This window comes from Mus pahari, chromosome 1, assembly GCF_900095145.1.
Source record: "Mus pahari chromosome 1, PAHARI_EIJ_v1.1, whole genome shotgun sequence".
NCBI lineage: Eukaryota > Metazoa > Chordata > Mammalia > Rodentia > Muridae > Mus > Mus pahari.
In genome coordinates this window covers 111,792,108-111,805,764 of record NC_034590.1, presented here as the reverse complement: position 1 = coordinate 111,805,764, position 13,657 = coordinate 111,792,108, and the positions used below count along the sequence as shown (strand labels likewise).

The window sequence follows — 13,657 nt, the reverse complement described above, 5'->3', positions numbered from 1 at the left end:
TTTGTTCAGATCGGTGTCTAACTCTATGTGGCACCTCCTGCAGCTCTGCCCTGCTTCTCCATCATAGAGACATCTCAAGATACCCACCAAACGAAGAACCCTGGCCCATGTCACACACAGCCTTCTTTGAGGCCGGGTCTATTATTCAAGTGGACATCACTGGAACACGTCTCATGAAAAGATAGGAGAAATGATGACCTAAACCTTACCCATGGTTGTCCATCTTCTTCAGTAACTGGGGAAGGCTGAGCAATGTTTGGGCCTGTTATTGGTCTGAGGGCTCTATACTAAATAGTGGACCTGGAGGTCAAATCTCTGTCCAGGGACGTGGGCCCTGCTGAGCAGACCTGGCTATGAGCAGACCTGGCCGTGTGCCTGGCCTTTTTTTCCTTAAGACTCCAGGGGGCACCATCCAACCATGGACACCTCCTGGGCCTTGTGTGCCTGGTCAGCCTCTAGGGAAACTGAAGCATCCAGTAGCAAGAGACCAACCTGGCATTAGCCATTCACTCTCTTAACCCTCCCAGACCCCATGGCTTGGGCGTGCGTGGCTGGTGGGGTCTGTGGATCTGTTCAGTTCAGGGGAAAAGCCAATGTGGAGTGTAAAGTAATGGTAGGTGAGTCCTAGAGAACACAAACAGGGCTCTGGTCCTTTTGCATCCTGAGATTAGAGACATCAGGATGACCAGCAGGAGGCCCACAGTATGCCAGTCTCAGCCGAATCTTGAGAGTTTCTGGAAGGTTTGGATTGACCCACCATCTACCTCCTGCGTGTTAGAGATGGGGCCATAGAATGCCAGAGACACAAGATCCAGCTTGTGATCAAAAGGAAAGTGGAGCCAGTCTTCTAGCCTGCTGGCTCATAGAACAGAGCTTCTCTCCTGCTCCCTTCTGCTCCAAGTACCTGCCCCTTAGAGGCCCCTGGAGTTGTTGGGTCACCTCAACCTTCCTGGACAGAGCCTATGTGTCCCTCCATACCCATCTACACCATTAGATAGATAGGGTTCAGTGAGCTCTAAATATTGTGGATGCCCAGCTCCATCTGGCCTTGAGGGTCATGTAGAGTTTATGAAGTCCCACACTAGTGCCAAAGGGACTCTAAATCTCTGTGGTGAGGTTAGCCTTCCTTCTCATCTGGCTCTATTGAGACCAACCAAGCACACCACTCAGCTAAAGAGCACGGAGAGCAGACATGGGGAATTTTGTCCAGTCTATTGTTGTTGAACCCCTGAATCCAGAAACTTTTGTCTGAGAGGAATGAGGGTCCTTAGAGGTCTATAAATGGGTATGCTACCATCTCTGTAGTGGCTCCTCATGGCCAGCAGGGGAGGGTGGCTACCCACTTCAGAAGCCTTTGGCATACGCTTTCAGTGAGGTCAGAGAGACCAGGCAGGTCTTATTTTGAGTAACAGTCACCTCCTCCTCAGGGGATCAGGCCCAAGGTACAGCAGGACAGCATAGAGTGGGCACTGCTGGACCAGCTGCTGCCGTCCACCAAAGACTCAAGCAGGTAACACATGCAAGGTAATACACAAAAGGTCCTATTTGGCCTGGCTGGGGCTTGGTGGGGAGAAGACAGGACAAAAGGCTCCCTGGGTATCTGAGAGAGAGAGAGCTGGAGCCCCTGGTGAAGGGGGGGGCAACAACGTCCATTGGATGGGGTATAGAGACTGTCCCTGTTCTATCCAAGAGACCAAGAAGCAGTGGCTTTTCGGAGTAGTTGTGAGAGATCCCTCAAAGTCAGTGAACATCCATCTGATTTTGACCGGGCCTGGAGGACAGAGGAGGCTGAGAAAAGCCTGTCCTTCAAGTGTCCTTACTCCTGTGGCCTATATGGGTGACTCCCAGAATAGTGGGGTTTTCAGAGGCTACTCAATCTGGGTGCTGAGCAGACTGGGATTGGAAGAGCCCCTGGACCCTGAGCCTCACCCAGCGCCCCTACTTGACCCACTGTGGCTGGCTTTGCCAAGCCCAGGATAGGATTGACTGACATGGCACTTGGGACTCAGCCACTGTGATCTGGGCAGCAGCTGTCCCCATGCATGAAAGTGCCTCCTGGTTCTAAAAACACACTGATTGGCTGTACAGGTGTTAGGGCACTTTCCGAATCCTGAAGTGGAGTGGGTCTTTACTTTAAGTAGGGCTTGGAGGAAGAAACTGCAGCTATTGGGCCTTTCAGGAGGCTGGCAGGAAGATGGAAGGGCAGTATCCCGGTGTCCCTGGCAGGGTGGGCAGTGTTACAGCAGAAGGTAGACTCCACATCTGAGGCCCAAGTAAGAGTTAGTGAGTTGTATTCAGAAGGCACACCTTGCATTCTCCTCTTGAGGTCAAAGAGAGAGGCTGGGCAAGTCACAGGAGCATGGTGCAATAAACACATTGCCCCATCACTTGGCATGCCCATTTTGGTCCTAGGCTAGAGTCTAGTTCCCGGTCCCATGATGGACCTTGAAGCAGCTTCTACCTTCTACTCTTGGTCACCACCTCATTTGAGTATAAAGGTCAGGGAGTGTCCTTTGTCCAGAGAGAAGTTCCTGGTTGAACAGAGTAGAGCTCTATCATGGTGAGCAGGAGAGATAAGGCCATTTACCTGTCTGCTTCAGCAACTGTATCTGCTGAGCTTTAATCTTCCAGAGCTATGTGTTCCTACCAGTGGGGTTTGAAGTTTCCAAAGAGTCAAGATTCTGAGTGTCTAGGTGGATGTCACAGTCAAGGTTAGACCACTGAAGCTGTCAAGGAGCTCAAGATTCTAGAGACAACAGGTTTTAGAGTCAAGCCTAAGGGTAGGCCTGGCAAAGGGAGGGTGCCCCTGAGAAGGACATCCCACTGCCTGGTTGCCATTCATCCACTTGTTCAGCCCTTATGTGCTTGCTCATCCTCACACATCAGCTCTTACATCCACTATTTTCCTTCCTTTCTTCTCTCCTTTTACCATCCATCTATTCATATATTCATCTATCTGTCCATCCATCTAGCCACCCATCTTCCCACTCAACTACTTTCCCATAACCTTATCCACTCACCCATCACCTATTCACCCATCCACCTGCCACTGTTTACCCACCCATTATCAATTCACTTCTCCATCTATTCATCCATCCATCTCCCCATCCACCCATCCAGCTACTCCTCTGTCTACCCATCAATTATCTGTCCTTCCATCTACATGCTCACCCACTCATCAATATATCTATCCATTTACTCATCTCTCCATCAATTCATTTTCCCACCCATGAACCCACCCATTCATCCATCTGTTTATCCTAACACCCACCTGTCTATCCATCTATCATCCATCATTCACATATATACCCACCCATCCACCTACCTAATAACTCATCAATCATTCATCTTTCCACTTCTCTTCTTCTGTCTTCTCATCTATCTACTTACCTATCTGCCCATCCATCCATCCACCCATCTATCCATCCATTAGCTACAATCCATCTAATTGCCTATTCATCCAACAATCCTTCCATCCATCTATTCATCATCACACCTCCAGAGAATACTCTCTGGGTACTAAGATAGGAAATGCCTGGTGGCAGCACTTGCCCTTAGTGGACACTACCAGGAACAGACTGAAGTGCCCTTGTTCAGGTGCTATGAGGTTTATTTTGGTCCAAGCAAGGACGTGTCATCGAAGTGTCATGTTCTGGAAGAGGAGTAGGCCATATCCACTATTGATACCCCAGCTTGGGTCACCTCATACCTCAGCTCCTGGAGCATAACGCACTGCAAGGCCAAAAGACAAGACAAGAGTGATTGCCCACAGAGCTGATCAAGTCTCAAGTGGCCAACAGATGTGGCCCTTTCTGTTTTGATCACCGTGTTCCCTATTAGTGAGCATAGGAGATCCAAACGCATAGGGGACACTCAATGCACTTTATTGCACAAAATGAAGGATCTGCCACAGGGCAGGACTCGAGAGTCCTGAGCATTCTGCATGGGGACAGTCACCCCTTGGAACTGGTTGGGATGCTTGTCTTCTATCCTTCATCCTTCCTTGGGAGCTCTTGGCTCCTCTAGGGACTGGTCCCTTTAGCTGATGGTGAGAAGCAGAGTTGGAGGGTTGGTCAAAGGATGAGAGGGCAGAGAAGATGGAGGGTCCAGGATCAAAAGGAGAGGCTAGTGGCAGCTTGGTTGTTGGAGGCACGAGAGCAGGCCAGACTGTCAACAGGAAGCATTTTCTTGGTCAGGGCTGGGAGTGGCATCTGGCTGGAGTCTATCCTGGGAACATAGGCAAGGGTATCGGTCCGTTAGGCTAGAGTTGAGGGAGAGGCATGGTCTGCCCCCTCCACATCCCTACCTTCCTAGTGGCCACCAGACCCTGCCATACCCCTTATCATTATCTGGGGAAAGCTCCTGCTTACAGTCACTTGGAAGACCTGCTGTCAGAGTGAACTCAGTATTCTTGGCCTGGGCTGGCTTAGAAGGGAATACTGACTACCTACTGAGGCAGACTTCTGGAACAGAACCCATGGTTGCCCCCAATCCCCAAGTACCAGTTCCCTAGATGTATCCCAGAAGCTGGGAGCAAGTGGGAAGACTTCTGCAGCCCCCTTCCAGGATTCGCTCCCGCTTCAGCAGGGCCAGCCCCTACTGTAACAGCCGCAGGCCTCCTTCCACCCCAAACCAGATGGCCTCCAGCTTGGCCCAGATGCCATTTGTCAATGTCCTTGCAAACACGTGGCGCCCAGAAACCAAGATAGGCAGCTTGGCCAGGACCACCCTCAGCAGGAGGGCTGTGGGGATATCCCATTTAGTATAGCTCAGCGAAAACTGCTCCCGTCTTCCAGCCAATCTACCTCTAAGAATACAACCTCATCTTGCCTGAGCCTTTTGGCTGCCACCCCTTACCACTGTCTCAAAGCACATGGACCTGCCTGTGGTCAGGCTGGTGACAGCATGGCGCCCCTCACGTGTCTGCAGGCAGCCTGCCCTCCACCACTGTCCGGTAGTTGGCCAGGCAGAGGCAGTTTGCTTGAAGTTCATCAGTGGCTCTCTGTTCCTGTCCTGTGTTACTCTGAGTCTGGGGCCAAGCAAACACTCGAAGGTGGGCCAACTTTGTGCTGGGCCATCTTAGAAGACAGAGCCTTGAAGGCAGATACTAGTCATTGTCATTCCCAAGTGACCTGGAGCCACTGTAAGTTCACCTCCACACCAAGGTATGGTGAAGCCACCCACCCACAGTGACTAAGTGGGGCTTCTAGTAGCTGAGTCTGCACATTCCCCGACCTCTTCATACAGTAAGAAAATGCCCAGCCTCTCCTGTGGGCAGGGGAGGGAGGGTAGTCTGACCAATGTTTCTCCCCCTCTACCCCAGGCCAGGGATGCTTATTTCGGTTGTGTCGATACCCCCGGCAGCAGGTGGCCCAAGACCCGAGCCCTCCCCTGGGCCCCCGCCACCCTTGCTGCCCAAACCAGGAAAGGACAACCAGAGACTTCAGAAGCTACTGAGAAAGGCTGCTCGGAAGAAGATGGCGGGCGTGACCCCCACCCCACCTGGGGCCTTCCGTACCTCCCTGTCCCCTGTGAGTGAGGCCAGTCATGACCTGGAGACCACAGTCCTGTGTCCTGCTGAAGCCCCTCACACAGTGGCCCATTTACCCCGCTCCCCACACACCCCCATTATTCAACATGTGGCATCACCCCTGCAGAAATCCACTTTCTCTTTTGGCCTTCCCCAGCAAAGGTCTCTGGCCACTCATTTCAAGACACCTTCTAGTCTTGAAGCTCCAGCCCCAGAAACTGCCTGCCCCCGCAGTGGCTTTGCCCATGTATCTGCTCCTACAACAGGTGGTACCCACATCACTCAAGTGCATATCCGGCTGTCACCATCCTCACATACTGGGACTTCTGAGTCCCCCAGAATGGCCCTGGATGGAGATAAAAGCCTGTGTACTTCTAGCACCCAGCCTCTCATCCCAGTGGCTCACATTCGCCCACTGCCTGTTGGGGTACAGGCAGTTAGTCCTGGGCCCGAGGAGCCCCCTATAACAAGGCCACCACCTAGCTTTCAGGCCTCAATGAACAGAGAAAGTGGCGCTAGGGTGGTGGTGCCCATAGCCCCTACATACCGCTCACCTGGACCCTCACCTTATAGCCCAGCTTCTGCAGCTCCTGAAGCAAAACATCCAGAAGAGCTGCCCACAGCCAGGCCTGCCATGGAGTCCAGGAATGTCTCTAGCCTCCCCGGAGCCTCAGGCCCCTCAGACCTCCACCCAAGCCCTGTTCCCAAAGTTGCACCTAAGCCCTCCCTTAGTGGCTGGACACGGCTAAAGAAGCAGCTGATTGAGGAGGCAAAGGAACCTGCATTTCCAGAGCTGAAGCTGAAGCCGGAGACAACACAACCAGAGGTGCCAGCCCCTGTGGGCCCACAGCCCCCTGCCTCCCGAGCCTCCAGGATGTGGGATGCAGTGCTGTACCGCATGTCACTGGCTGAGTCCCACAGAGACCACCCTGTGGGGTCTGGAGAGAGGGGCCACCCTCTGGCCTGCCTCAGCCGCCTGCCTTTTCTTTGCCGACCTCGTTTCAATGCCCGGAAGCTACAGGAGGTGGTCCGGCCTCCTCCTACCTTCCACCCCATACTGGAGCTGCATTCTCGGCCCAAGAATTTCAACCGGACAGCAGAAGGTTGGAGGCTCCAGTAACGAAGCCAGAGTGGCCTCTGGGACTCTGGACTCTGGTGGACAGAGACTGGCTGAAGCTGAGCATACAGAGAAGAGAGCCTTAGCCCTCACGAGTGAACAGGATGGGGCAGCAGGGTGTGTGACCATGGTAGCTGAGTGCTAGCTGTGAAGAGGAGCCTATTGGACAGATACAGATCAGTTGGTGGGAAGAGATATGGCAAGTGAGAGAAGTGATTGAAGCTGGGAGCATGTCTCTGGAGGTGGTTTAGGGCTGTGGAGAGTGTGCATTGGAGAATGTTCATGGATGGTGGGAGCCTGACTTCAGGTCTAGGGACTGTGGGGGACTCTAGTTCCAGAGAAAGAGAGCTTGGATGAGGCACATAGGACTGTGCAACTGAGGAAGAATTGTCCGTGGTTCCATAGGTATCCCTTCTGGTTTCCTGACAGCAAGGGCTTACTGGGTAAGACTGCACCAAATGTAGTGTAGTGAAAAATCACAGCCAAGTTCCAACAGTTGGGTAAGGGTAGGTCGGGCTAGAGGGCTACAAAGAGGCAGGATCCAGAATTAGAGAAACTCCTAAGATCTGCCAGACTCTCATCAGCTGTGAGAGGAAGGATCCAGAAGAGCCAGGTGTGGCTTCCCCTTATAGCCACCATAACAAGATTCAGCAAGGGTTGAGCTGACAGCCCCACCTGGGATGTGATGGGTATTACAGTTGTAGACAGAGCTACCCAATAAATGTATGGATACTACATGGACATCACTTTGTCTTCTTAAATGGGATGGGGAAAGCCACAGAGTTCTCAGGGGCCTTTAGATGGGTAGAGAGGCCAAGGCAAGGTCTCAGCTCCTTTACTGGATGTATGATAACCCACACTCATAGAGGCTGTGCCACACCCACCCTCTCTAGTGCTGGTTCACACGATGATGAACCCGACTGAATAGGGTGGAAGTTCTTAAATGGAGTTTTGAGTCTCGTATGGACAGTACTGGGCCAACAAGACCCTGCTTAAAGGGACCAAGTTCTAGGCTTCAGGTAGCCAGACAGAAGATATGGCAACTCTAAGACCAGGTCTTCAGTCTTCAAGACCGATAGGGCCCACCCATGTCCTCAGGAAGACCCATGTCATTCTCTGGTTCTTGGACTCACCAGGATGCAGACATGGTCTATGGTGCTGAGCCCTCGTCCACAAGAACTTTCTCGTACTTCCCATGTCCAGTGGCCACAAACTTGTACCGCTTTCCAGATGGGGTGCTCTGTTAGGTGAGACTAAATGTTAAGGAGAAGCTATGGAAGGAAAGACTGACCCTGGGAAGACTTTGGAGATGGCAGCAGTAGCCATCTTTGATTACTATCAATCAGTCTGTACCTATCACATAGATCCCTACATACCTTGATGGTGGATGAGATCTTGGAGCCTCCTTTCTGCTCCCACAGACTTTTCTTGCTCATGTCTCCAGCTACTATATCCTGGGGGCAGACACAGGGTCTATCATAGGACAGATACTCATCATGGGACCTTTTCTTTCTGCCTGGTGTTTCCTGGCTGGAAGGTGGAGGACCTACCTAGCTCACTTTTGGCAGGGAGGAAAGTAGTATCATACTGTGTGTTTATCAGGACAGCATGAATTTTTCCTTGAGCCCTGAAGCCTATCCATCCACACTCCACTTTGGCTTTCTCAGGTTTGCTTTTCCAAAGGACAACTCCCAGCCCCCATGATGGCCAACTCCCATTCTCAGGCCTTCCCAGTTTGGCCTGCCTGGGAAGGACTCTTACCTGGCAGAAGGGTGTCTTGGAAGCAGACTGACTCTGCACCTCTCCTGTTTCCCAACGAGTCTTGGTACTGGCTACAGCCATGCTGGGTAGCTCTATGGAGGGCTGGCGGGACAGCTTAGGAGTTCGGCCAGAAGACTGTAGAGGAGATAGAACCCCAAGACAATTACCATGGTAGACATCAACAGTCCTCATTCATCTTTGCATTTGCCGGAGGTAGGGATTCAGGACAGATGTCCTACCTTTATCTGGCACCCCCAGTTCTGCCTCATGCTACATTCATGTCTTGGGGCTGGAGGAGCATTAGTTGGATGGAGTATGTAAATTAGATGGAAAAGTTATTCACTGTGATGGAGGAATACCTGAAGAAAGGGTGTTGGTTGAATAGAAGGATGTGAACTTGATGGAGGAGAACTCACAATGAATAGAGAAAGAGCATATAGAAGAATGTTGGTCCAGTGGTTGAGTGGAGGAGTGTTGGTTGAGTATAGAGACTCTGATTGGATGAGGTGTACTTGTTAGATAAACTGATATTGGTTGGACAGAGGGTGTTGGTTAGGTGGAAGGGTATAAAATGATGATGGAGGAGTATAGGTTAGATGGAGGGATGTTGTTTAAGTAAGTGGGCTTTGTTAGATGAAAGAAGGATATGCTGTATAGTAGAAGGGAGCACTGGCTGAATAGGGTGTATGAGAGGACAGAGGCATGCCTACTGTGATTTAAGAGACCTAGGGTTTACAGAAGAGGCAGTGTGAGGTGGATAGAAGGACATTGGTTGGATAGAGAGGGGGGTATGATGCGACGGAGAGAGTTGCTTAGGTGGGTGTATGATGTCATATTAAAGAGAAGGTTTGGTGTCAGAGGTCTGAGTATACTTCACCTCAGTGGCCTGGGCATACTGCCGCAGGCGTTCATCGATTGTGGAAATGGGCAAGGTTGGTTGAGACTTCTTCACACTGTTGCTAGGGGTGGAAGAAAGGATAAGCCTTATGTTACCTTCCAAAGTCCTCCCAGAGCACTACATCCCCTGATCTCCACCTACAGACACTCTCCCACCCTGTCTTTGAGGAAGCCAGAGAGTAGGCCGACACACCTCTTTTTAATGGAGCGGTTCAGGGACTCTGTTCTATCAGCCAGCTGTGGAGTATGCACAGAAGTGTGGGTCATGGATAGACACATCAGGTCCATGTTCTATCCCCCAGTGAATCTACCCACTACCCAAACCCACTCTCACATCCCCGAGGTTTACCAGTACCGCAGGAGGTGCGGAGAACATGAAAAGCAGACATAAATAGCAACCAAGGGGGTGCTCAGACTTCACCTACTTTGGTGGTGGGGCTCAGGGGAGGTGAACTCAGCTCAACAGTGTCTTCTAAGGCCAAAGGGCTGGGGGTCCTGACCTGATGACGTATCAGATGCTAGGGATAAGAAACACAGGCAGCTTAGATGACCCCTCCCTGCACCCTCCTGCCCCACCCAGGGCCTGTCAGAGCAGCGGTCTTCCCCTTCAGGGGCCTCAGGCCTGGTCTGGCCCTGACATGCTATAACTCTGGAATCCCTGACTGTAGGGAAGAGTCTCTTGGTCATGGAGGAGGGACTTGCCCCGAGGGTCACCAGCCTCACCACCCTCCAAAAATAGGTCTTGGAAGGACTCGAGTGTAAGGTTGGGGGTGATGTCTCTTCTACGCTCGTTTATGAGAACATAGCACCCACAGAGTGTCACAGACCTGGCCCCTGAGGAGGCTCTCACCTCTTCGGCCTCCCCAGAACCCCCAGCAGCATCCTCTGGATTGGGCTCCCTGTAGCTCAGGTTTGACTCCTCCAAATGGACTTTGGCTTGGTGAGAACTATGGGAGAAAAAAAGAGACAAAGACAATTGTGGAGGATCATTTTTTGCTTGGTTCTAGGCTATTTACAGTTCTAAGCCTCTGGTGTGTCATCTGTAAAATGGGGGCAGTCCAATGGGTCAGTATGCAGAGCTCTTAAGACCACAGTGATCATAAAAAACACGTCTCTGTCTCTGTCTCTGTCTCTGTCTCTGTCTCTGTCTCTGTCTCTCTCTCTCTCTCTCTCTCTCTCTCTCTCTCACCAAAAGACAACTGAGGGAATCAGTGCTCTCCTTCCACCATGTGGGTCCTGGGCATCAAACTCAGGGTGTTAGGCTCAGCACCTTTACCCACTAAGCATCTTACAGGTCCAGCCACAGGACTTTTGTAAAAGGATGTATAGGGCTTTGTTCAAAGCCAGCACTGTCTGCTACGACCTCTGTGCTGAGAGGTCCTACAGGCTCTTTTGAAGACACTAGCTACTCACTGTATAGGGCCACCCAAGTACTGAAGCTGAATGCCTCCTATAGCTATCTGAGCAAGGCCAGCTTCTGGGGGCTTTTGCTTTGTCCATATATGGGCAAAATGGGTCAGTAGAACATAACATTGAAGAGAGGCCATTAGGGGCCCAGGCCCGGAGTGTATGGGGGTGCTGGGTCAGCAGAACACTCCAGGGAAGGGACTGCATTACTGAGGCGAGGGGCCTTGGGGAGGGGCAGCTAGCCAATGGGCAGCCGGGCGTGACTCTGTGTTTGAGCGGCTCTGAACCTGGAGGGGGAGATAGTAAATTCTTGTATTTTCCATGATGTCAGGCCCCTTGGTGAATGTGCCAGCCAAAACCCAAACCCACCGCCCAAGGTGGGCTGGGGTCGGAGCCAGCAGCAGCCACACAGAGGGGCCATTCAAGAGCTGGCAGGCCAGGCAGCCAGGCGGGTTTGAGGGTAGGGCGGAGGCTGGAGCACTACCAGAGTTCTGCTGGAAGATCTAAAGTGCCCCCTGCTGTTAAGCAGGAGAAAGGAATGAGCTGAGGGCAGAGCTGCAGCTGCCTGCCTAGAAACCCAGAATACGCAGAAAGCGCACAGGCAGATAAGGGGAAATTGAGGCTGGAGACGGGCAGACCCAGGATAGCTGGCAGTGGGCAGGCTCAAAACTGGGGCCTCAGGAAAAGACAGAGATCTTGGAGTGCAAAGGATGATCGTGAGTTGAAACTGAAGTTCATTAAATGAGAAAGAGTTCAGCAGTTGCTCCTGCTGGCCCAGGGGCCTCCGAGGGGGCTAGGAGTGGGGTAATTACTGAGGAAAGACAGCTCAGTCCTTGGCTCTGGCTCACTCAAGGCAATAGGGCTCTGGCCTCCAATTCTGGGGCTCCCTAGCAGGGCCAGAGACCCAGGCCTGATGGAAAAAGCAGATTTATCCTCACACCTGGCCCTGAACAGTGTGGGAAGGCAAGGTGAGACTTCATCAGCAGTCCCTCATCTCCAGACCCAAGGGGGCTTTGGGCCTCCGTTCATCCTGATTTAGACAGGCACACACGTCCACACATCTGGAAAACGTGTCCCCTGGGCCGCCTCACAGGCTCACATCTGGAAGTACCTGCTCCCCTTCGTGGGAATGGAGTTCAGCCAGCCTGGGGAGGGCTGGCGGGCGTGGGCTGTACATTACGTAAGTGGGCTGCAGCTGTGTGCTGATGTGGCAGCCCCCCCAGTTGGCCGCAGCTAGTCAGGATGAGGCCCCCCAGCTCTGGGGAACCCAGGAATGCAATATCCCCACTACTCTCCCTGTAGCCCCCTCGCCGGCCGTCCTGCCCTCTATCTCCCTTTTTCCCCTCCTCCCTATCCTTTATACTCTTTGAGCAATTTGGGTTTTCTTTTTTAGGGGAAGCGTAGACAGAAAGAATTGTCCAGGCTCAAGCTGGGGTCAAAGAGATCCGGTGCCTTGGTTCACACTTGCCTCTCCTCTGTTTGTTTCTCCTCTGGTCTCTCGCTTTGAGAGGGTTCAGTCCCCTCTGCAGTCCCCTCATTCCCCCAGAATTGCTGCCGTGGCTCCGGCTTTTGGGACCAGTCACCAAAACCCTCATCTTCATCCAGTTCAGAGCACTTCAGGCTGATGCTGAAAGGGAAGTGAAAGAGAGGGTTAGGGATGATCTTCATGCTACAGCCTATGTTCCTTCCCTTGTATTTTCCCTTCAACCCTAACTTCCAGTGTGAGAGTGACCATCTGCTTCAGAGGTGGCTCTCCATGGCTAAGTTTGTCTCCTTGTGGTCTGAAATCACTCAGGGTAGAGCTGCGCATTCCCTAGCAGCCTATAGCTTCCTGAAAAAAGCATTGTGCTCATTTTCCTAATTCATCCAGGGCTCCTTGAGGGCAGGACTATGGCTCTACCATCAGTCTAGAGTTCCATGAGGGCAGGGCTCCACCATCAGTCTAGGGCTTCCAGAGGATATAGCTATGGCTCCAGCACCAGTGTAGGGCTCCCCGAGAACAGAACTGTGGCTCTACCATCAGTCTAGGGTTCCATGAGGGCAGGGTTGTGGTTCCACCATCAGTCTAGTGCTCCCCAAGGACTCAGTTATGGCTCCACCATCAGTCTAGGGCTCCTTGAGGATAAAGCTATAGCTCTACCATCAGTTTAGGACTCTCTGAGGGCAGGACTATGGCCCCACCATCAATCTAAGGCTCTTTGAGGGACAGGCTATGCCTCCCTTATTAGTCTATGACTCCTTGAGAGCACAACTGTCTTCTCCTTCCATGGAAGGTTCTCTGAGAGTAGAGCTATGCCTTTCCCACAAGTTTAGGGCTCCCTGAGGGCAGAGATATTTCTCCCCTGTCAGTCTAGGTCTCTCCAAGAGCATGGCTTTGTCTCTTCTTTCACACTAGGACTCCCTGAGCACAAGGCTATGCCTCTCCCATCAGTCTAGGGCTCCCTGAGCACAAGGCTATGCTTCTCCCATCAGTCTAGGACTCCTTGAGCACAGGGCTATGCTTCCTCCATCAGTCTAGGGCTCCCTGAGCACAAGGCTATGCATCTCCCATCAGTCTAGGGCTCCCTGAGCACAAGGCTATGCCTCTCCCATCAGTCTAGGGCTCCCTGAGCACAAGGCTATGCTTCTCCCATCAGTTTAGGACTCCTTGAGCACAAGGCTATGCCTCGCCCATCAGTCTAGGACTCCTTGAGCACAAGGCTATGCCTCTCCCATCAGTCTAGGGCTCCCTGAGCACAAGTCTATGCTTCTCCCATCAGTCTAGGACTCCTTGAACACAAGGTTATACTTTCTCCATCAGTCTAGGGCTCCCTGAGAGTAGGGGCTGTGCTTCCCTTGTCAATCCTCAGTTCCCCCAAAGCAGGGATCTGCTTCTTCCTTCAGTCTAGGGCTCCACAAGAGAGGAATGTGTTTTCCTCCATCCATTTAGGGTTCCTTGAGGCTCC

General features: G+C 52.2%; 2 protein-coding genes across 6 annotated transcripts in view; one reads left to right on the top strand and one right to left on the bottom strand.

The window, feature by feature from the left end:
• The first annotated feature begins 1,441 nt into the window (after positions 1-1,441).
• Positions 1,442-7,152, top strand: LOC115065499 (proline-rich protein 33). The gene is made up of 2 exons (XM_029546735.1): positions 1,442-1,510; positions 5,324-7,152. The coding sequence occupies exon 2, from the start codon at positions 5,331-5,333 to the stop codon at positions 6,648-6,650; it is 1,320 nt and encodes a 439-aa protein (XP_029402595.1). The 5' UTR covers positions 1,442-1,510; positions 5,324-5,330; the 3' UTR covers positions 6,651-7,152.
• The window catches only part of Lsp1 (lymphocyte specific protein 1), a 34,089-nt gene continuing 24,295 nt past the window's right edge, over positions 3,864-13,657 (bottom strand). For 3 of the 5 annotated variants that reach the window (XM_021199394.1, XM_021199412.2, XM_029546741.1), the window contains exons 3-11: positions 12,181-12,339; positions 10,156-10,252; positions 9,731-9,823; positions 9,499-9,542; positions 9,286-9,367; positions 8,409-8,543; positions 8,024-8,101; positions 7,781-7,887; positions 3,864-4,227 (exon numbers count right to left, since the gene is read on the bottom strand). In XM_021199394.1, coding sequence (XP_021055053.1) covers positions 7,798-7,887; positions 8,024-8,101; positions 8,409-8,543; positions 9,286-9,367; positions 9,499-9,542; positions 9,731-9,823; positions 10,156-10,252; positions 12,181-12,339 — 778 coding nt within the window. In that variant the 3' untranslated portion in view covers positions 3,864-4,227; positions 7,781-7,797. The remainder of the gene's footprint in view (positions 4,228-7,780; positions 7,888-8,023; positions 8,102-8,408; positions 8,544-9,285; positions 9,368-9,498; positions 9,543-9,730; positions 9,824-10,155; positions 10,253-12,180; positions 12,340-13,657) is intronic. The other 2 variants (XM_021199405.2, XM_029546747.1) reach the window with 1 other exon arrangement.

What these genes read in the sequence shown, in the direction of transcription:
- LOC115065499 (XM_029546735.1), top strand. Translation starts at nt 5,331, where the DNA reads ATGCTTATTTCGGTTGTGTCGATACCCCCGGCAGCAGGTGGCCCAAGA.